The 23,689-nt window shown below is 42.4% G+C and overlaps 1 protein-coding gene across 1 annotated transcript in view; it reads right to left on the bottom strand.

Moving 5' to 3' along the window:
- The window catches only part of LOC122791460, a 429,024-nt gene that overhangs the window by 66,823 nt on the left and 338,512 nt on the right, over positions 1-23,689 (bottom strand). Inside the window, exon 8 of the mRNA XM_044059205.1 lies at positions 715-888. Coding sequence (XP_043915140.1) covers positions 715-888 — 174 coding nt within the window. The remainder of the gene's footprint in view (positions 1-714; positions 889-23,689) is intronic.

Here is a 23,689-nt window from a genome sequence, read left to right as displayed (position 1 = left end):
AACATTTTTACATATCTGCCCAGAGAATGATGCTTTGCTAACATATGCCAGTTGGTGGCAAAGCAGGCCAAATGACCATTAACCGTTAGCATCACCAAGCAGAGAAAAGAACTGGCTGCAATATGAGGGCACTCCACTGTGGTGCATGCATGCACCTTGACTGCATATCCCAGTGTACATCCTGCAGATTGCCTCAGAATAATAAAGTATACCAAGCCTCACCTCTGTGCATGCATCCTGATTGTGGAACACTCTGTGCATGCATCCTGATTGTGGAACACATGTCCTGCAGGTCTCCTCAGAATAATAAAGCATACCAAGCCTCACCTCTGTGTATGCATCCTGGTTGTGGAACACATATAAGTCCTGCAGATTGCCTCAGAGTAATAAAGTATACCCAAGCCTCACCTCTATAAAGCAAGGCCACGGCTGACATCATACCAGGTATTCAATGTTGCTCCCCATTACTATTAACTTGCACTGTGACATCATGCAACACCTGCAAAAAGTGGTAGTATGCACAGAATGTTAAGTCACACCTCAGCAGACCATGTCTCAGCTCAGTAATGTTCCAAGTCTGCTGTGTCCCACTCCATTAATATCCATTTATACTTGGTCAGTGCTAACACTGTGCTGTGTACTAAACGTTAACCAGATACACAGAAAACAAATTACAGAACTGGATCAGATATTAGATGATACATGGCACATTACCTGTGCTGTTGGGTAATTCCTGATGGCTTTATTGTTTTTTTATTAACTCGTGATGTCACTGTTGTTACAGATTCAGGATTTGAAGCACGTCTGTTGTATTTTGCTTGCAGTGTCTGCCCTTCTGATTTTATATGCTGCTTTTCAGCTATGTCATAAAGAACTTTACGATTTTCCCTGCAGAGAAGAAATACAGTGATTTTATTACACTTTGTGTCACCTTAACATTTTAAAATCTGTAATTTGTGCATAAATGAACAAAATAAAATGTATAATGAATGTTTGAAACATGCTTGTCAAAAATCTTATATTTAGCACTGACTGTAAACAATGGATTTATGTACCTGAAAATACAACAAATATGAATTAGGTGCAATGTAAACTCAGTGTACTATCTTCCTGATAACATTATCAGAAAACCACTGAAAGCAGATACACTCCCATTTCTAAAATCATAAACATAAACACTATTTGAAGAATATTTCAGAGAAATACAAATTGAGTACTCTGAAGCCTGTCAGAGTAAGAGAAGGACAGAGGTAGTCCGGGACACTCCCATTTCTAAAATCATAAACACTTTTTGAAGAATATTTCAGAGAAATGCAAATTGAGTACTCTGAAGCCTGTTAGAGTAAGAGAAGGACAGAGGTAGCTAGGGATTTCATATTTGCAAAAGGAGGTTGCATAGTCATCGTACCCCCTCCCCCCAACCAAAATATGACTGGCAGTTTGGTTAAGACGGGTCTATATTATATTTTCGAAAGTTACAAACATCGAACACCATATGGTCGACATCATATGAGCGATGTTTGAAATTTCAAAAATATAATAATAAAAATAAAAAACTATACTTACCTAAATGCTGTAGGCAGGGGGGCAAGCCCCCCGGCACCCCACACCCCCGCTACTTAAATATTCCTACTCCGAGATCGCACTGCACTGAAGTAAAGGGAAAATATTCCCTACGTAGATTTCCGTGTTACGCGCGCGATGTTTCGACCAATCGGGTTTGCTCAATACGCGTTTGCCGTTTACAATTTTCGATCACGCGATAGGAACCCGGTTAAGACATATAAACCTGTACAGAATATTTAAAAGTGTAATGTACATTACACGCACATACAGTATCAGTCTGGAGGCAGGTATCATCCTTGCTGGCATTTATGAAGTTTTTGCATCATTTCAACTAACTTCTCCCCCACCATAACTTCCTTGGCACTCAGAAGCTGTATACAACTTTTAAATTTAAATAACTTGTGGAAAATATTTTCTTCAGTCAACTATACATATATATATATATATATATATATATATATATATATATAGGTTGCTTAACCAGATATAGCAGTAATAAAAACATTTATTTTCAGTATTTTTGGGGACAATGACCCATACACTTGATAGGTTGCTATTACAAGGTTCATTTAATAGTTAAATTAGAGGGACAGAAAGCCACCAAAACACACTACAATATAGATGTGAAAATTTTAATAACTCTTTAGTGCTTTTAACTCTGTTTTTACAAGACTTCATCATTCTGATGAAGACTTGTAAAAATTAGTGTATCACATCCATGTTGTTGTGTGCTTTTGTTTTTGCATTTGGTATTTCATTCTTGCTGCCTAGTAATGATAATGTGTTGTTTTAAATTAGATGGCTGACAGTTGTAGCTGTCAAGCTGGTGGCCCAGTGACCTTTTAATGCCTCCTTTCACCTAATTAATTTACTATGTATATTAGAGGGCAACAGTCAGGGTTACCAGCAAGTAGCCCAATGACATTCGGCAGTGTTTATCACTTCATTCATTCATTTAAGTTACAGGGGTGACAGAGCTGTCACCAAGTGGCCCAGTGACAATGGGTGTTGCTTGTCAACTTGAGACTTAAGGTAATCAGTGAGTGGCCTGATGACTAGAGGTGCTGCCTCTCCCCTAATTTGTTCACTGATCCGATTAGAGGAATGGAAGTTGGGGCTGCTGTCAGGTAACGCACTGACCACAGACGTTTCCTCTCAACTAATTCAGTCATTGCTCTGATTAGAGGAATATGAATTAGGCTGCTGTTATGTGACCCAGTGACCCCAGGTGCTGCCTGTCACTTAATTCAGTCATTACTTAGATTATAGGAGTAAGGAGGATGTGTGTAGGTGGCCCAAAGACTTTGGGTACTGCACCTCACTCAATTCATTCACTGCTTAGGGATGAGATGGCTGTGTGTAAGTGGCCCATCTTACCATGGGCTTCCTGTTTTTTTTTTTTTATGTATGCTGCCTTCACTGCATGCAGTGATCCATGCTTCTTGATACAAGAGTGAACTGCTACTGTTTTCCTTGGCATCCAGACCACTACAAAGGAAGCAAGGCAAGGTAAAGCTTGTCCAGTTCACAACATTTTGTTTTTTAATCATGCAGAATTCACTGCAGAAGTGGGCCACACCCAAGTACACAGTGGGCTGTTACTATGCCCCATTCAACCATAACAGGCAATGCTTGTGTAATTCACCCTCTCTGTCTCACAAAATGAGAAATGATCTATGGGACCTTTATCTCATCTACCCTGTTCCTTCCCTCTGGCATTCTGGTCGTTAATTAGCAATGGATGACTGTTATCTCCATGGCTATTTTTCTGCCTCTATGTGAGCATGCTAGCATTATCAGCATCAGTATGAAGGTGGGGACTCAACATGCCTTTGGCTTTAGAAACATGTTGCCCAATAAAGTAAAATCTGTAAGTCATCACACCAGTCCATATAATCTAATGTTCGTAATCTCGAATGTATTTAACACCAGCAGAAGTGATCAAAACTCATTTGATTGCTTCTTCTGTGGTGTTACTTCCATAAAAGATTGTGCAAAGTGGGGGTCAGGGAATTTGCTCTAGCCCTTTGAGATGGCATATATAATTAGCATGGGGTGTGGGGGAGCAGCCTCCCACATGGGGTTGCAGGGGGGCTTGCCCCTGCAAAAAAAAGTGTTTTATTTTTTTTTCATTGTTTTGACTTTCAGGATCAGTTATTAGCTATTCAAGATTTGTGTACTTCGATGTTTAGAACTACATTTGTCTGGTTACACCCATGAAGGTCACTATACAATATTGAAAACAAAAGCATATGACTGGCTGTAAAGTCCAGGAAGGTATAAAAATATATCTTATGGTATATACTGTGCAATCAAGAAGACCAGTGCATACACTGTAACACACTTATACAGACACACACACACACTCTCTCTCTCTCTCTCTCTGAAAACTAACAATTGAGATTCCTAGCTTGCGTGTAAAAATCTTACTTTCTCTTTGCAGGATTTCTAACTGTCTAGTGTGCCTTAATCGACTGCAAATCTTAAGAAACAATTTACTTAGAGACATAGCTGGCTCATCTAGTGCCCAGTGCCACTCCACTCTAAGTTGTGGTGCAAGAAAAAAAAGTCTTAAACTGTAGGAAGCTTATTCCTACATTTGTAAGAAGCATCTTGCTACAATGCAAACCACACAAGGTTCAGTCCTGACTGTAAAAGCAGCATCATAATTCATTTCAATACCAGCATTCAGAAGTGCCGTTATGGAAATGAATTCCAGTATAGCACCCCCCAACACCTTATACTCCAGTTAGCTGCCCTCATTACCCATCCTAGCTTCACTTCTGAAATTACTTCCTTCAATATTCCTTAGACAGTTTTCTTTAAAGTTATAAGTGAGGAATTGGCAGCAAATCCTTAACGCTGATTCAGAAAGGAATTGTCCCCTTTATTATGATGGTAATGCCTTGTCAGGAAGGGATAGGTGGCTGCATCAAATGCAGAAGTAAGGTGAAGTATATGATCTGGCTACTGCTACAGTTAACTTTTCTCCATCTCTTTCTGCTTTAAAACATACTTTTTAAATCAGAAGGAACAGAGGAAGGCATATATAGCATGTGCTCTTCGATGACATTATTCCCCCTCAGGCATTATTGACAACCTCACCCAGCTAGGTATCAAGCCTTATATTGTTAGGTTGGTCGCTAACTGGTTCACCTATAGAACTCTTACAGTCAAAATAGGGGAATCCACCTTCAACAGCAGACCCGTAACCAGTGGTGTTCCATACGGATCAGTCCTGGGATCACTACTGTCTGAAATCTATTTCTCTGAAGTACAAGCAAAAACTTAAGATCTGTGGCTGACAAAGTTTGCTGATGACTGAAAACTGGGAGAGGTTATAGAATCCCCAAACGATGTCAACATCCTACAAGAGGGTCTTATGCAAACAAATGATTGGTGCCAAAGTCGCAGCCTTAAACTCAATGCAAAAAAATGTATTATCAACTCTTTCTGTAAGAGTGATGTCCTTGCTAACTGCCACATCAGTAGAAACACCCTAAGGATTCACTCAGTGGTGAAAGACCTGGGCACACAGGTTGATAGCAACCTTACCTTTGATCACCATGTCTCCAGAGTGGTAAGAAGGGCCTTCTATATTGCTCATCTCATAAGTAAGGGCATTGTCTCCAGAAAAAAATATAAGTTTTAACCTCCCTGTACTCTTCCCTCATGTTGCATCTTTTTCTTAGTATTTATTGGTGCATGGTCTGAGATAGTTGTTAGATACATTTCAAAGCTTTCAATTAAATACCCATGCTCTTCTGAAATGTAATTTCTCTCCAGTCTAGCCCAGTACCTTTACTGTGGGGAATTATATGTGTATTCCTTATGGGTCCCTGCTAGTAATTTCACATCTTTCATTCCAAATACTCTCATACATTTTTTTCAGAAATCTACCCTCTTTTGTTTTATTTCTCTTCTAGTCCCATTAACACTTCTTCATTATCACATATTAGGTTCTAGTCCCCACCCATAAATAATATTCCCTGCTGGAAGCTAACTACTGCCTCCCTAATTTTCTTATGTTCTTTTATAGTCATTTTAGGAGGAATGTTAATATATGCCAATATAACCTCCCCCCTTCCTTGCAATAACCCCTTATTACCTCATACCTACCACTGTTGTCTTTGTTTTTCTTTTCTTCCTCTATCATTATTGGTGCCCCTCTCACAGTCAGAAATTATTACCCTCTCTTTCTTTGTGCCTGATACTCTGCTTAATAACTATTCTAAAATATTTTCTTTGACAAATTCACAGGCTCATTTAAGTACCTGCTATAACAGTTATTTGTAACTTAAACTACTTAATATAATTCAAAACTCTTTGCTTCTTGTCCATAACCACAATGTCATTTGCATTCCATGACATGATTGATAGGGCAATCATTCTGCTAAAATGCTATTACTTTCACATATTCTAAATGACTGTGTTTTTTAAGATACGTTTCCAACTTGTAACTTACATGCACACATTAATGTCTGACAGACTGATTTTATATGCACTTGCAGCTTCGTGTCTCAATAAAAACACTTAAAAATATGTACATTTTTATTTTTAACTTCAACCCGTTCTGACTTGCAGCAAACACACACAACTATATACACTTTCCAAGAAAAGGAAAGATACGCCTTTGTACATGGATTGATGACCCAAACAGACAGCTACACTCACAGGCTTTCCATATTCTAAAATTAAGTTTAATAATGCTGAAAATGCATGTTACATCCCATGTCCCATCCTGCACCCACACCATCCATTCTTGACCTATCTCATCTTTCCTCCCAGATGTGAGAAACAACTTGCATACTCACCATTAACTGAATTTTAGCCTTAAGAAAAAGTTCCCTGGTTACCATCAGTCAGTACATTTTGCATTGTTGTGGTCTGTACTTAAGTGTTTGATGCAACTAAGAATGCATCTGCTTGCAGTCCCTTCAGTTTATCAGATGCCATTCATTATCACTGAACTGCTGGTCATTATTCCTTTAAGTACTAATTTTAGTGTTTTCTTATACAGATGCCTCACTGTTCATAGTTCAGTGATTTCCTGACTGATTGTCTGTGCCTGCAAAGTGTTTGTCTGTAACTGCTGGGCTCTGTTGGTAGATGAAAAAGACCAAGTAATTTTCATAATTGCGTGGCATAGCTCATCTGAAATTCTGGAAAATTATAATTTTAAGATTTTAGTGCTCACTTCAACGTGTATGCCTAACACCTGAGGAGCCACCATAGTTTAATACATACACATAATCAGTTCATTCCAATCTCCTCCTCTTAGCAACCCAAGATCACAACATTATACTGCTTATATCTAGCCTTTATCTTGCGCCAGTATAAAACCCAGATACATTACCATTGAGAAAAAAAAAACATGCTTGCTTTAATAATTTTTGACATTGTAGTAACTTATAAGCCCCCCAGCTCACATTTAAAAATATCTGCATACTCTACAGAGCTACTTTACAATGTAAAATGCACTTAACTTCAAGCAATTTATTAAACACATACTACTAACAAAAATACACTTTTTTACTTAGTTACATCTTCAGTTCCTTCATTATCCTTTAAAACAGTTAAGACAGTGAGAATTATACTTTAGAGTTCCCCAACTATTTAATCTGTTTATTTTCAAAATTTACATTCTTGCTGACCCATTTCATCATCACCTTGACCACCCAATACCAGTCTGTTTCAAGTCTAAGGCACTGCTGTTTTTTTTTTTCTCCTGCCACTCCATTATTTTCATTTGAAACACTGGAAAAGGGTTTACTGGCATATTCTGTTTAAGGGCTGTGTCATTGTCAGAAGAATGAGAAGCAGAATCCCCCTTAACTTGCTGGCTTACTTTTTGCTGGGCATTTTTTATTCCTCATCACGTGTTCAGCATCTAAAAAAGTTTTTGCTCCTTCAGAAAAAAAGTATTCTGAAGACAGCTAGATACAGCAATCTGCCTCTGATTGCAGGGACAAACATCACTCTTCTTCTGTCTGGTCTACAGTAAATAATCTTATTCTGTGAACAATGTGGTGTGCCTAGTCAATAATACTGTACATTTCTACCACAATGTTTTTCCAGAAGCAGCTCCTTCTGTTGATGTAACCGCATCTTTATTAATATAGGTATAAGTTTCTTTCTCATGGCCAAATTTGGCGCATGCACACAGTGTGTTCCTTTAATTAGCAAATGGTGGTGAATACCATTCCAGTTGTTTATTTCTGTTTTCATAAAATCAATGCAAAATGTTCCTTATAGTTTCTCTGGTACTGCAGAAAATCTCAGGTTTTCTCTGCATGCTCTGCCCTCTAGCTCTACTATTTTTTTTAAACCACTCTTCTTGACAAGCCTCATATTCCGCAGTTCTCTACTTTACTTCATCCTCTGATTTCTGCAGTTTTATCAACTCATCTGAATAGCTACTTAAAGCTTCTTCTATTTCTTCCTGTCTTTTGACTGTATATATTTCTTCACTGTCTCATTTATTTTAATGCATTTGATTTATTTTTTCCTCTAAATTACTAGAAGCCATCTCCTTTACTAAAACTGAAACCTGAACTGCTTTTTGCTGAACAGCTGCGAGGCTGCTTCCCAACACATTTTTCTTCTGATTTTCTTTTACTTTCTATATATTTCTTCTTTACTGACATCTAACCAGTAACCAAATTTTATCCAAACAAATGTCTTTTGCTGTGTGCTTTCCAGAGTTTCCTGCTTTCACACAAGGAGAGCTCTTATCAGCCTGTTGATCAGTGGGCAGCCATCTTGGAAGTCCCACTTCATGGACTTTTTTCAATCACAACTGGGCAATAAGTGTAAGATTAAATAAAGATATATACAGTATCAATAATTTAAGATTAAATAAAGATATATATGAATAATATCAGCATGTTTTTAGGAGGTGGGAGGAAAATATATCTGTTCAACTGCAAGGCTCTTTTACTTACATTTGTTGCATTAAATTTATTTCATGTTTATTTATGGGAGGTGCTCACCTGATGCCCAGATCCATTTAGCCTTGAAATACAATAGAAAGGCTCTTCTTGCATGAGCCAAAGTATCCATTGTTAGACACTGGGAAGATACTAACATAGTGAATAGCATTCACAAAGCTATAATATGAGGATGTACCCAACAAGCAGACTACTTTAATTTATTCTGCAGTTATGCTAAATATGAAGATCCACTATTCTACAAGGTCTGCAGATTGAGCTCTTACATTAATAGCCACCAAGATTTCCCCAAATGGAGCTAAAAGTTATGCCCTTGACTGTTTAGATGAGGAAAATATTGATAAGTTAAATGCAACACTGCAGCCAAAATTTGGACTCTCTGTTAAGATAATATAAACAACTTCTTCATATTGAGTATGAGACACAAAAGAAGAAAGGATTGTCTTGCCAGAGACAGATGTTGCTGTGATTGTATGTAAAGACTACTGTCAAGCTGTCATCCAGGTATGGCAGTATCTGTATAAGGGGGTCCTTAAACAAAAAATTACTGGAGCTATATATTTCATAAAAGGTCTTACAGCTGTAGAGAGGTCAAATGGTATATCTGAAAACTGGAAGATGAACTGGTCCAACTGAACCTAAGGAATGTCCTGTGAGAAGTATCTAGAAGCCTAAAATGGTAAAATGCCAGTGAAATATCTCAAATCACATAAATTAATCAAGCCATAAGTTCTCACTTAATAACACCTTCCCCATTTCCCTTTGCTTTACCTCATCGCACTTAAAACTCTTGTAGTACATGAAGTGCCACGATTATACTCCAATAGCGGGAAAAAGATAAACTAGTTAAGTGCTCCCCCATTCCCAAACATCATTTCCTTTACAGTTTCAATCCACACCCCATTTCATTCAACTAACTGCTACTAACCTTACCAGATAAACCAATTGGTGAATTTCCTTTATAGCTTCAAGCCACACCCCATCAAATTCAGCCAATTGCTAACCAACTTCACAACCAATTAGATAAACTTCTACCAGCTAAGCTACTACCACTAACTTAGCTAAACTACTGTGTTCCACTAATTCCACAAATTCCCTTCCTCTCCACTTCAGTACTTTTCTCTATGACAGCAATTCTATCCATTCTACTGTGCCTCAACTAGCAATATGCATAAATCTGCATATTAAACAACATTAGAATGCTGTTCTAGTATAAACTTCCCCCGAACCAAAAACAGAGCCACTAAAACAACCCCCTAATGGTTATGTCAATATACACATATTGTGGATGGCTGAGTAACCCTACATTCCAGTTTTCAATGGATAAAAGTACACTGCTACTACTATTAAGCATCTATTAAAACTATGTTCGATTTCAACCTTAAAATGCACTCAGAAATGTATTATTTGCATAATGGTACTGATAAAAAAAAATAAAAACAGAAAAACTAGTCATCTTAAAACTTTGTTGACGAGCTCAGTCACAATAATTTCCAAAAATCACAAAAAAAAAAAAAACACAGCAGTGAATCGTTGTTAATCCAGCAGCTCAGTCCAAAAGCCAAAAATTAAAACAAAACCACTGGAGTCCACAAGAAAACACACCTCTTTAATGAGCAAGTCAAGCTTTCACTAAAAGGCTTCTTCAGGCAACGAATAAAACTATAAAGATACAAAAGATATTTAAAATCAAGTCATAAAACACATGACAGGAAATTAATTAATCAATCAATTATACTTGCTAATGTAGACATTTAAGCATAGGCTTTAAAGTAAAAGTACCATTCAATCCAGGTGGTATATGTGCTCTTAGCCTAAATATCCACCATATTTCCCCATTCTCTGTAAGGAGCCTAATGTCACCGCCAAGTAATGGTAAATAAATAATCTTTAAAATTGCTAATTTAAAACTATACATATTACCTTTCTCTAATATATGTTTATATAACGCATTTGTAATCACCTTCCATTTTGTATCTGAAAGATGGTTACCTATATGCTCATTTAATTTCCTATTAGTCATGCCTATATAATATCTATCACATGCAACACATAACGCAATATATATTAAATTATAATTAAGCAATAACCATGTCTGGGTGTGGGTAATGCTAGATTTACCCACGGTTGCTGTGGATGTTCTTCGTTTCCCATTGCTGCAGTCCTTACTATTGGGTATAGTCCGCTGTCCAGTCGGCCCGAATACCAGAGTATAAGGCTGACGTCGGTCAGGGCGCATTAGACTGACGTCAGAACGTCAGGGTACTAATGCGCATGACCGACGTCATATCCTCAGTCTTTTTTGCCGCATGGTCCGATGCAGAAGCAGTTTTGCGAGTGCAGGTTGGCGTTCTGAAATATTTCCGAAACCGGAGTTTCAGACCGAAGCAGAGTTGGCTAAGTACCCCGTTGGGGAACATTTTGGTTTTTTCTTGCCTCAGTATTTAACCGGATGTCAGAAAAAGTGAATAACTGTATTTCTTGTGGGAAACAGATACCTCATAGGGATTATCATACCTTGTGTATACCTTGTTTAGGGCCTGAGCACGACGTTGTTGGTTGCCGCTCTTGTGCTAGGTTTAACAAACGCACTATTAAGAGGAGGTTAGACTGTGCCAGGTTAGTGTTTGGGAAGCGTTGCAATTATAAAATGCCGCCGGATGCTCCGGCGCCTGGCCCAAGAAGCGCAAGGACAAAACAGCGAAGCCTAGGGTTGATGAACCGGCAGTCCCGGACGTCGGTTCTTTAGAAGGCTCAGTGGAGCCAGAGGTTTTGCCAGGAGTTTCCATGGAGTCTCAGGCAGAAACTTTACTGTTACAGGGTGTGCCTTCTCAGGAGGTAGGCCAGGCTGAGGGGGCTTCTCAGGTAACTGTTCTTCCCTCTCTTCCCAAGGTAGTTAGAGCCTCTCCTTCTGTTGCTAAAACTTCTTTGAGAGGTAGGCCTAGTTCAGCTTCAGGGGGGGCTTCTCCTAGCATTTCGGGTTCTGTACCTAAGAAACATATGCTTAAAATGGCAGAAGATTTGATTACTATGATTAGAGGTTCTATGCCCCCTCCTGATAAGAGGCCTAGGGTGGAACCGGACTTTGATAGTTTTGAACAGTGTTCAGAGGCTTCTGAGTCTTCTGCGGAAGATTTGCAGGAGTATCCTACTTATTCTGATTCAGATGTGGATGATTCCACTCCTACAGCTTCTCCTCCTGAGGATTTCTCATTTTCAGAGACTCTGCATTCCATGAGGGAGCACTTTAAATGGGAAGGCCAGGACTACTCTGATTCCAGGAAAAGGCTTAGGGAATTCTTGTTTTTACCCCAGCATAGGCCCTTAGCTATACCTCCTGTGTTGAATGTGGTGGAAGATGTTTTGCAGAGGCTTCCTGAACCCTGATTCTTTGCCTCCTGCTCCTGTTAAACCTGATAGGTATTATAGGGTGCCCGAAGCTCATAAGTATTTGTTTAAGAGCCCTAGGGCGGACCCAGAAACTGTTTCTCAGGGGCCTAAAGGTGTTAAGGCCTCTGTGGTTAAAAATCCTGTTCCCACTGATAAAGAGGCTAGGGCTTTGGATAGGTGGGGAAAGAAAGTGTATACTTCTTCCACTCTAGCCATGAGAGCGTTGAATTGTCAGTTTCACATGCTAAAATATCAAAATTATCTCCTTTCACAATTGAAATCTAAGGTGGATGCTTTGGCGGAAGGTATTGAGTGTAAAGAGTTGCTGGATTTGGTTCATGTGTCTGAACAAGTGGGTAAGCATTCTTTGCAATGTGGTTTTGATGCTGTACAGGCCTCCTCGAGGGTGGCTGCCACTAGTTCTGTTCTTCGCAGGCATGCCTGGTTGAGGGATCAGAATTTAGCTGAGCATGTTAAGACAAGGATTTTGGATGCTCCTTTACAGTCTGATGTGTTGTTTGGTTCGCCTGTGGAAGCAGTTTTAAAGAAAATGGAGGACAAAGCTAAGTCTATGCAAACTGTTAAAGATTTTTTGCAGGTGCAGCCACCGAAGTTTAGTAGAAATTGGCCTGCTAAGGGGTGGACATATCCTGCTTATGATTCCCAGTCTAGGGGTAGGTCTAGACGTGGTAGGGGCAGGGCTCAAGGTTCTTTTAGGCCTAGAATAGGGAGTTCACCTGCTCAGACTTCTGGTGAGGGCAGGGGTCAGTCCTTTCGTAAACAGACCCAATGACCTGTTTTTTCAGCTGCCAGTAGATTCTCGTCTGGCAGCTCCTTTGGGAGGAAGACTGTCTCTTTTCAAAGAAAATTGGGATTTAATTACTCAAGACAGATGGGTGTTGGATATCATTCACCACGGTTACAGATTTTATTTCCATACCATGCCCCTTTCAAAGGCATGCCAGACGTTCCTCCTCCACAAAGAAAAGAGGCTCACAAGCAAGTTTCTCAGTTACTCCAGATGGGGGCCATTCAGCCAGTCCCTGTATCAGAGAGGGGCCTAGGATTTTATTCTCGCCTGTTCCTAGTACCAAAGAAGGGGAACACGTGGAGACCAATTTTGGATTTATCTCTCCTCAACACTTATCTGGACATTCCCAAGTTCAAGATGTTGACGTTACAACAGCTTTTACCTCTGCTGGGCAAAGATCACTGGATGGTGACTTTAGATCTCAAGGAAGCTTACCTTCATGTGCCTATAAGGCTAAGTTGCAGGAAGTATCTGCGGTTTCGAGCTGGAAATTCTCATTATCAGTTCTCTGCATTGCCCTTTGGCTTATCTACTGCCCAGAGTATTCACAAAGGTTCTGGCTCCAGTGATAGCTTACTTCAGGCTTCAAGGAATTCAAATCTATCCTTACTTGGACGACTGCCTGATTTTGGCTCAAGAAAAGGAAGACCTTCTACAGCATCTGGAATATGTTATAGCAGTGCTAAGATGCCTAGGGTATTCTGTGAATGAAATAAAGTCCAGTCTAGTACCCTCTCAAGACATGTGCTTTCTGGGTGTGAGACTGAATACAGCAGCCCAGATGGCCTTTTTAACCCCGGACAAACAAAAGAGTCTATCACTTTACTTCCATCAACTATCTCATCAGTCCGTGCTGACTGCAAGGACAGTCCTTCAAGCATTAGGGTTCATGGCATCTTGTATTCTGGTGCTTCCCAATGCCAAACTGCATATGAGGAATCTGCAATGGTATCTCAAAAATGTATGGACACAGCACTGCCAGGATTTGGACACTGTCATTCAAATAATACCTTGCCTTCAAAAAGAATTTTGTGGTGGGCTCAGGAATGTCACCTAAACAAGGGACTCTCTGTGACCCGGCCAGAGGCGAGTCAGATTTTAACGACAGATGCCTCGGACATTGCTTGGGGAGCTCATCTAAATGGAAAGTGGATACAAGACAAGTGGCCTGCCAGACTACAGCATCTACATATCAACATGAAGGAGATGTTAGCAGTCCAGTTTGCATTAATGGCTTTCAAGGAGTTACTTCTTCCAGGGCAGGTGTTGATTCTAACAGACAACACAACTGTCATGTGGTACATCAACAAGCAAGGGGAACACATTCTTATCCTCTATGCAGGCAAGCAATGATTTTATGGGAGACGCGCTAAGCTTGCAACTAACTCTTCAGGCAAGGTTTCTGCCAGGAGCACAGAACTCCTTAGCAGATGTGTTAAGCAGACAAATCATGGATCCCCACGAGTGGAAACTGGATCTTCATGTATTTCAGAAATTGACAGTGTCATGGGGAACTCCAGACATAGATCTGTTCGCTTCTCCACTAAACCACCAGCTGCCAAAGTATTGCACAAAGGGGTTTCATCACACAGCTTGGAAAGTGGATGCTCTGTCTTTCAGTTGGAAAAACCTTCATGTGTATGCCTTTCCACCTCTGCCTCTTCTTCCAAAGGTACTATTAAAGGTCAGACAAGACAGGCCAAGGATGATTTTGATAGCTCCAGATTGGCCTCGGCAACACTGGTACCCACTACTACGGAGTCTGGTAATGAAGCCTCCATGGCCTTTACCTCTGATTCCTCATCTGTTATCTCAGAAGGACGGTCATCTGCTCAATGTCAAGCTTCACTCTCTTCATCTAACAGCCTGGCATATTCTCTCTTGAAACACAGCAGGTCTCAACTTCCTCAACAAGTTTTAAATGTGATTATGGAAGCTAGAAGACCTAGTACAAGGAAAGTGTACGCAGAAAAATGGAAGAGATTTTTATTTTGGTGTACAGCAAAGAATTTGGAGATTTCTGAGCCTAATTTGAGTGTGGCTCTTCAATATCTTACTGAGTTATTGGACAAAGGTTTGTCCTTCTCTTCCATTAAGATTCATGCTGCAGCAATTTCAGCTCACTATGATTGTGACCCACCATTGTTTTCGCATCCTTTGTTCAAGCAGTTTCTTAGAGGAGCAAAGAATATAAGACCCCACGTAGAGCTCCTACTCCTGCTTGGGATCTCAATTTTGTGTTGGAAAAACTTACTCTACAACCTTTTGAGCCTGCGGCTACTGCTGAATTGAAATACTTGTCATGGAAGACTGCTTTTCTGTTGGCTATTACTTCTGCAAGAAGGGTGTCTGAGTTGCAGGCCCTTATGGCAGTAGAGCCCTTTTGATTTTCCATAAGGATAGGGTATCATTACGTACTAATCCTTCCTTTATGCCTAAGGTGGTCTCTAGTGTGGCTTTAAACCAAACTATTCATTTGCCTACTTTTTATGCAGACCCCCAAAATAAAGGGGAAAAGATTTTGCACACTTTAGATGTACACAGGCAATTGCGTTATTATTTAAGCAGGACTAAGGATTTTAGGCAGTCTCAGCAGTTGTTTGTTTCTTTTGCTTTGAGTTCACAGGGCAAGCCTGTGTCAAAACAAACTATTTCTAGGTGGATTGGCTTTTGCATTGCATTTTGTTATTCCCATCATGGCAAGGAGATTCCAGCTGGGATTAGGCCTCATTCCACTAGGGCTACTGCCACTTCAACAGCATTTCTAAGGGGGGTGGCAACTAAGGATATTTTGGAAGCAGCTACTTGGAGTTCAGTGCATACTTTCTCTAAGCATTATCACCTTCCTATCTACTCTAAGTCTAGGGCTGGTTTTGCCACAGCTGTTTTGCAAGGCATGTTGTCAGCTCCTACTTCCTTATGATTTGCCAGCCTCCCTTACCTCTGCTTTGGGATTCTACCCAATAGTAAGGACTGCAGCAATGGGAAACGAAGAACATAGTACAGTTTTGTACCTACCATAAATGTAGATGTTCGAGGATCCCATTGCTGCAGTCCAATTTACCCTCCCTCCTTCCCCTCTGTGTTTAGGGGTGGTTGTGTAGGTGAGATTACATGCTGATATTTTTGTATATATTCTTGTATATATTGTATATATTTTTGGTGCAGGTATTTTGAGCCTTGTCTTTTTAGGGTCTTCTGACATCTGGGGCAAGAAAAGACTGAGGATATGACGTCGGTCATGCGCATTAGTACCCTGACGTTCTGACGTCAGTCTAATGCGCCCTGACCGACGTCAGCCTTATACTCTGGTATTCGGGCCGACTGGACAGCGGACTATACCCAATAGTAAGGACTGCAGCAATGGGATCCTCGAACATCTACATTTATGGTAGGTACAAAACTGTACTTTTCGTCACAAGGGTGGCGCAGTGGTTAACATTGTTACCTCACAGCAAGAGGTTCTCCGGTTCGATTCTCGGCTGGGGTGCCTTCTGTGTGGAGTTTGAATGTTCTCCCTGCATTTGCGTGGGTTTCCTCCAGGTACTCCGGTTTCCTCTCACATTCTAAAGACATGCGTCTGGAGCATTTCTCACCGGGCCTCCGCTGAAAACAGGCTCTGTGGAACCTAGTCGGACTTTCCCGGTCAACAAATGTTAATAAATAAATAATAAATAAATAAATTACCCACACCCAGACATGGGTTATTGCTATTATACATGACATTATTTAAGAAAAAAAAAATACTTACTTTTCTTAAGTAATGTCTTTGTATAACGGCGGCGTGCTGTCCTTCCGCCACTGGACATCTCATAGTTGATTTAGCTGATGTACTGCGCATGCGTTTGGGACTTACCATTCCTATGCATACCCAGTACATCAGTGCTTGGGGAAAGTAAGCAACGGAGCAAAGATCTCCGTTTTTATTTTTTTAATTTAAAAAAAAAAGTTTGGGGCAGTTAGGAGAGAGACTGGATAGAGTAAATAGAGGGGAGATCAGGTATTTTCTCCATACTGTCTCTCGTATGTCCAGACTACATGTTTATTTATTTTGTAAAACAACTATAAAAATAAAAACTGACAGGTGACCGGACCTTTTTCCGTTGGTATAGTCTGGGATTTACAACTGGCATGCTGGTTGAGCTGGCCAATCAGCTCGCTCGTTTTAGAATATTAATTGCCAGTCATTGTATAATATATATTAATATATACTAAACAACTGTGTATTACAATTACCATAGGCTTTTAAAGCAAAATTATGATCTAGTACTGGTTGTTTAAAGATTTTATCAGTATAAATATAATCACAATAGGTGCATTCATTACATTTAAAGGTCCCTGATTTTACACTCACAAAACTAAAATATTTCTTCAGCTGGTCTTTATAACATAATACTTGCTTAAGAGAAGTACTTCGTTTATAACTTTTAGTTATGTACTCACCATAACTTTAGATGTTTGGGATCCATCTCGCCTACATTCAGTACTGATGGGCTCGGAGCCGATCCTCGGCTCGGCACACTATGCTATAGAGCGAAGCCTCTTATTGGCTGAGCTATTCTCTATCCCAGGATCCACCACCACTAATCCCCCAGATTTGTTTGTCCGCATTCATGCACACACACATAACTTGTTTATATAACATTGCCAGATGTTTCAAGATGAAACAATAGAATTCGGACCGTCCGATCTCTTCTGATCTCCAAGGCAGGGGGAAGGAGGGTGGGTTATTGGGAATGTAGGCGAGATGGATCCCAAACATCTAAAGTTATGGTGAGTACATAACTAAAAGATGTTATGTGATCCTATCTCCTACATTCAGTACTGATGGGACAGCGTCCCTAGCACCTAAATCCTGGGTGGCTCACTGGAAAACACTCCTGAGCACTGTGGAACCAATTGAAGCTCGCCCCCGAGATGCCACATCCAATTTGTAGTGGGAAATGAAAGTGTGGGAAGACCACGTAGCCAGCACAAATGTCACTAATGGCAAGCTTAGAATGGAATGCTATTGAAGTAGCCATAGCTCTTGTAGAGTGAGCTTTGACAGAGGTCGTAAGCTCTTTATTAGAAGAGGAATAAGCTTGACTAATACAGTCCCTGATCCATTTGGCAATAGTGACCTTTGTGACGGCTTTGCCCAATTTATTATCCGAAAAGGACACAAACAATTGATCTGTTTTCCTTGTTTGTTTGGTCCTGTCTAAATAAAAACGCAATTGCCTGTGGACATCCAATGTGTGGAATATGTATTCCGCTTTGTTTGAGTACTTTGGAAAGAAAACTGGAAGTTCTAATGACTGTTGTAGGCAAAAACTGGAACAAACTTTAGGGACAAAGGATGGATTAGGCCTGAGAGATACTCTATCTTTGTGAAAAACCAGGTACGGTGGTTTTACAGATAGAGCTTGAAGCTCTGAAACCCTTCTGGCAGAAGTAATCGCGACCAGAAAAGCAGTTTTCCAAGATAGAAATTTCAAATCACATGTTGCTGCCGGTTCGAAGGGGGAGGAGGTTAAGGCACATAACACCACATCGAGATCCCATGGAGGAGCAGGATGAAAAATCGGAGGTCGTAAAAGCACAGCACCTTTCATGAAGGTCTTACACAATCTGTTGCTCATTAAAGGTGGGTTTATAGATTCATGAAAATTGGAAATAGCTGCCAATTGGACCTTGATGGTAGAGACTGAAGAACTTTGATTGAATAGGGAAGTTAGAAATTTTAGGACTTCCGATACAGGAATAGTGATGGGATCCAGACCCCGGAGTTGAGCCCAAATAGCAAATCTCTTCCATTTGCTAGTATACAGTTTCGTAGTGGCAGACTTGTGGGCCAAAGATAAGATATGTATGACTTCCGGGTCTAAGGTATGATTCCTGACTATAGTCGGAAGAGGAGGTGCCAAGCTGTTAACTTCAAAGTGTGAAGGGACTGGTGGAGTAGTCCCGAATGAATTAATAGGTCTGGGATCTGATCCAGGAACCATGGACTGTCCAGTGCATATTTCCGAAGATAGGGGAACCATACCTGACGAGGCCAGTAAGGAGCAACTAAGATCATTTTGCTCCCCAAGTGAGACGCCTTTTGGACCCCTCTGGGAAGGAGGGGAAGTGGGGGGAAGGCGTATAGCAAGCCGGTGGGCCAAGGATGGGCTAGTGCGTCCATAGGGCTCTCCCCCGGAGTTGGAGTGAGGGAGAAGAACTTTTTGCACTTCGCATTCAGCGGGGTTGCAAAGAGGTCGCAACAAGGAATTCCCCATTTGCTGAAAATCCGAGTTGCCACTGTATTGTTCAGAGACCACTCGTGAGGAGAGAGGATAGTTCTGCTCAGTCTGTCGGCTATCACATTGGATTTGCCAGGGATATGAGTTGCTATCAGAAAACGTCTGGTCGCCACTGCCCATTCCCATACTCTCATGGCCTCTCTGCAAAGAGGGTAGGATCTGGTTCCTCCCTGCTTGTTCAGGTACCAGACCACTGACATGTTGTCGGAGTGAACGGCAATCATGCCCTGAGGGAGGTAATTGTGGAGGGCTTGTAGAGATAGAAGCACCGCCCTCATTTCCAAAATGTTGATATGAAGAAGACTCTCTTCTGAATGCCATTTGCCTTGGACTGACCTGCCCAGGAAATGCCCCCCACCCCATCTGGGAGGCGTCCGTAGTCAACGTGGCCATAGGAGGAGGTGGAACGAAGGGTCGACCCTGATCCAGATTGGAGGGCACCAGCCACCAGCGAAGGTCCCGTTTGCAGGTTTCCGTGATCCGTATGAGGTGACTGAGAGGGAGATCCTGAAAGGACCACTGTGTCGAAAGAAGCCACTGGAGAATTCTCATATGCAACCTTGCTAGGGGGACTAGAAGAACAGTGGCCGACATAGATCCCAATAGCTGCAGGACCATTCTGGCTGAAGTTTTGGATCTGAGAAGCAAGGCTCGAACTTGAGCCTGTATAGTTTGTATCCTTTCTGTAGGAAGATATACCCGCATTCGGTTTGAGTCTGTCTCTACTCCGATGAATCTTATGCGTTGAGATGGCAGCAACACAGACTTTGGCCAATTGAAGGTGATTCCAAGGGAAGTGCCCAGTGATATTGTGGCTTGTAGGTTTTGCAATAATAGACGCCTGGAGGTGGCAGTTAGGAGCCAGTCGTCCAGATACGGAAACACCTAGAATCCTAGACTCCTCAGGTGAGCAGTTACGACCGCCAAACATTTGGTGAACACCCTGGGGGCTGTGGTGAGACCAAAGGGCAGTGCGCGGAACTGAAAATGACTGTCTCCTAGGCTGAAGCGCAAATGTCTCCTGGACGCCTGATCTACCATGATGTGGTAATAAGCGTCCTTGAGATCTATGGAGCACATCCAAACACCTTTCTCCAGCAGTGGGAGAATGGATTGTAAGGTGACCATTCGGAACTTGGACTTTTTGACTGAACGATTTAGAATGCTGAGATCCAAAATGGGCCTCAAGTCCCCGGTCTTTTTTGGCACCAAAAAGAATCTTGAGCAAGTCCCTAATCCGATCTGGTCTGCGGGGACCGGTTGGATGACTCCTTTTTGAAGCAGCTTTGAGACTTCTAAGGCTGCAATTTCCGTTGACTGGGTGGCGGGTCCGGGATTTTCTTGGGCGGAGGTGGGAGTGAGAAAAGGGATGGCGTAACCTCCGGCGATAATTCAAGCACCCATCGGTCCTGAGTGATACCTTCCCAGGCTTTTAGGTGCCTCGAACGACCCCGACTGGCTCCGAGCTGCACAGTCGGGCAATCCCTCAGGGATTGTGAAAGGCTGAAGAGCCACGAAAGGACTCGCGGTCTCCAGTGTTGCGGGGGCCTCTGCCGTCTCTGGGACGGCGTCTTCCAGAAAAATTTCCCCTCCTCTACCTCTAGAAGGGGATCGTCCTGCTGTGAGGGATAAGACTTCTGGGATCTACGGAACCACATTTTCCCTCCTCTTTTAGCCTTGGGATAAGGCCGAAAGGGAGTGGAAAATTGTGCCCCTACGGCAGTCAAAGTCTTGCCTTCTTGCTCGCAGCGGGTCAATGTGTCCTTTACCTTGGGTCCAAACAAAGAGGACCCATCAAAGGGAGCGTCAGCAAAAGAAGACTTGAAGGCTTCCACAAAATGACACAGGCGGAGCCAGGCTTGCCTCCGTATAGCAATACCCGTACCCGCTGCTCTACTCGCCCCCTCGGCCGCATATGAAATGAGCCTCATGGATGAGTTTGATATCGATGACAGCGTAGCCAACTGAGAGCCAACCGTCTGGGCCAGCTGCTCAGGTAGGTTACCCAAGAGGGTATCTGAAAGCTCGTTGATCAGATCCCTCTGAAACCTGGTGAAGTGCGTTAAATAGTTCAGGGACCTTAAGGTAAAGGCCGCTGAACTGAGGGTGCGCTTCCTGTACCGATCCATGCTCCTAGACTCCTTATTAGGAGGATGGACGGATGTCGAAGCCTCTGCTACATCTTGTTGGGTAGCAGATGCCACCACCAAGGCATCTACAGCTACACCTTTTGTCAAAAACTCCTTCTCTGGGGGTGCTGATAGGAACTTATTTGGGTGAGCAGGCACCGGTTCCACAGAGTCTGGATGTTCCCACGCCCTTCGACAGAACAAATCTAGGAGCTCGTCGAAGGGCGGAGACACCCAGGAGGCGGAGGGCTGAGCCCCGAAGGCCTTAAGGAACACAGACTTGTCAGCAGAAGGGGGTTTGGAATGCCAGCCGCCTCGTTGTTTGAGGGCTTCCAGGATGTCTGCAAAGGAGAAATCATCTGAGGATGACTTAGGGGACCCCTCTGCATCATCAAGATCAGTGTCTGACGTGAGAGACTCATCGGAGGAGTCAACGTGCTTCCTCTTGCACGATCTTTTCCTTGGGGGTTCCTCTGAAGAAGCTTCAGAGGGACCTCCAGGGGGGGGGATCCCCCAGTGGGGGTGACCTCAGGCCCCGGGGCTCCGCTGTCTAAGGACAGGGGGACTGCCAAAGACCCAGTCTCCGTATGTAGGGAAGGTGCTGGTGAGACCGTGGAGGTAGCCAAAGAAGATTTGGCTAACGCACTCCTCATGGCCCTGAAGGCCGGACCACCAGAATCCTGGGAAGGTCCAACCCCCGTGGCCACAACAGTAGACGGTACCCCCGCAGCCGACACACCAAGAGGAAGGCTTGGGGACCGAAAACATAAGTCCCGAAGTGTCCCCCCCGGGGCCAATAGAGGAGGTCCGTGTACCGAACTCCAACTCGAGAGCCGGGGTTGGAGTAAGGGTCGGGTCCAACCCGAAAACCTCCATCGGCTCCACCAGCACCGGCTCCAACGGTGCCGAGGCTGTTGGAGGAGGAACCATAACTACAGGGTGGGCCATCGGCTCCGAAGCCGAATGGGCTGGAGCCGAAACTAATTTTTGGAACACAGGAGACTGAAACAGTCTTAGGAGCACCCTGTCGATGTCCAAATCAGACATCTTGGAAGATCTAGATGAAACCGATCAGGTCCGAACCGACTTCTCCATCGGCTCCAAAGGACTGGGGGACCGGCTCCGAATGGACTCAACCAATATCGGTGCCGAGGGAGATCCCAAAACAATTTCCCTCTGTGCCGAGGAGGGCTTTGGCGCCGAAGGGGAAGAGTCTGAGCCGGCAACCCTCATCGGCTCCAAAATCAATGGAGCCGATGAAGGTGACCCGCCTCTCGAAGCCCCAGTCATCGGCTCCGAAACCAGAGGAGTCGAGACTGGGGGCATCGAGGTAGACCGTTCCACCCTCGGCTCCGAAGTCCGTGGAGCCGATGGAGAAGCCTGCCTGGATTTCTTGGTAGTCGGTTCCGACGGGCTGGTCGGAGCCGACGCTTTCTTTTTCTTAGTTGGAGAGGATGAGGAAGATAAGGCCTCCTCGAAGGAGGGTTTAATCAGCCCTTTCAAGATTAATTTATTTTTCCTCTCTTGGAGGACCCTAGAGGAAAAGGCGTGACACACGCTGCAGGACTCCTGTAGGTGCTTGGCGCCTAAGCAGTATACGCACGAGGAGTGGTAATCAGTTATAGACATTTTATAACTGCACCTCGTGCACTTCTTGAACCCTGAGGGTCTATGTTCTTTAGACATAATGTCTCTGAAACAGTCACTATAACAGTAGTAAAGATCACTGTAGACAGAAAAAATACAGATTTTAAACAACAATAAAAGTTTTTTTTTTTTAACGATAAATCAAAATTACTAAAATACAATTATCACGAACAGCAAAAAGGAGGGCCAAGAACCCTCTAACTCAAACAGGTACTTGCCCTCCTTAAAAAGAAATAGAAACTGCTAATGAATAGGGGAAGGCCCCTCTAACTTAAACGGGAAACCTTTCCCTAAACAAACACACAAATTTACCACAAAATTATATCCAAAAACACACTCGTACAACAACAATAGCTGTTAAAACAGCTTTTGGGCAAGAATAGAGAATTTCCTGACAGGAAAACTTTAGAAAAAAACAGCACTTAGCTCAGCCAAGTTTGAGACCACGTCCTAGCTTGTAAGCGGCAAACAAGATCTGGGGGATTAGTGGTGGTGCATCCTGGGATAGAGAATAGCTCAGCCAATAAGAGGCTTCGCTCTATAGCATAGCGTGCCGAGTCGGAGCCGAGGACTGGCTCCGAGCCCATCAGTACTGAATGTAGGCGAGATAGGATCACATAACATCCAAACTTAGGTTGTGATGGCATAATAGTGTTAAGTTCTGGTATGTCTCTTAAAATAGACCAATATTTACTGATAACCTGTTTTACCTTATATTTGTATTATATATCAACATACACCTCAACGAATATGGTCAACAAATTTAAATAAATAAATACACCTTACTTCTTCTTTACCATTCTTATTCTTTAAATTCTGCTGTTCAACAGGAAAAAAGCGGGTCTAGCCAAATCTGCACATTGTTGAATTAGGTTCTCATAACCTGATGTAACCTCTGTATTGTTATAC

This window comes from Protopterus annectens, chromosome 17.part0, assembly GCF_019279795.1.
Source record: "Protopterus annectens isolate FY-2018-M chromosome 17.part0, PAN1.0, whole genome shotgun sequence".
Taxonomy (NCBI): domain Eukaryota; kingdom Metazoa; phylum Chordata; order Ceratodontiformes; family Protopteridae; genus Protopterus; species Protopterus annectens.
This window is presented reverse-complemented; position numbering and strand designations above follow the sequence as displayed.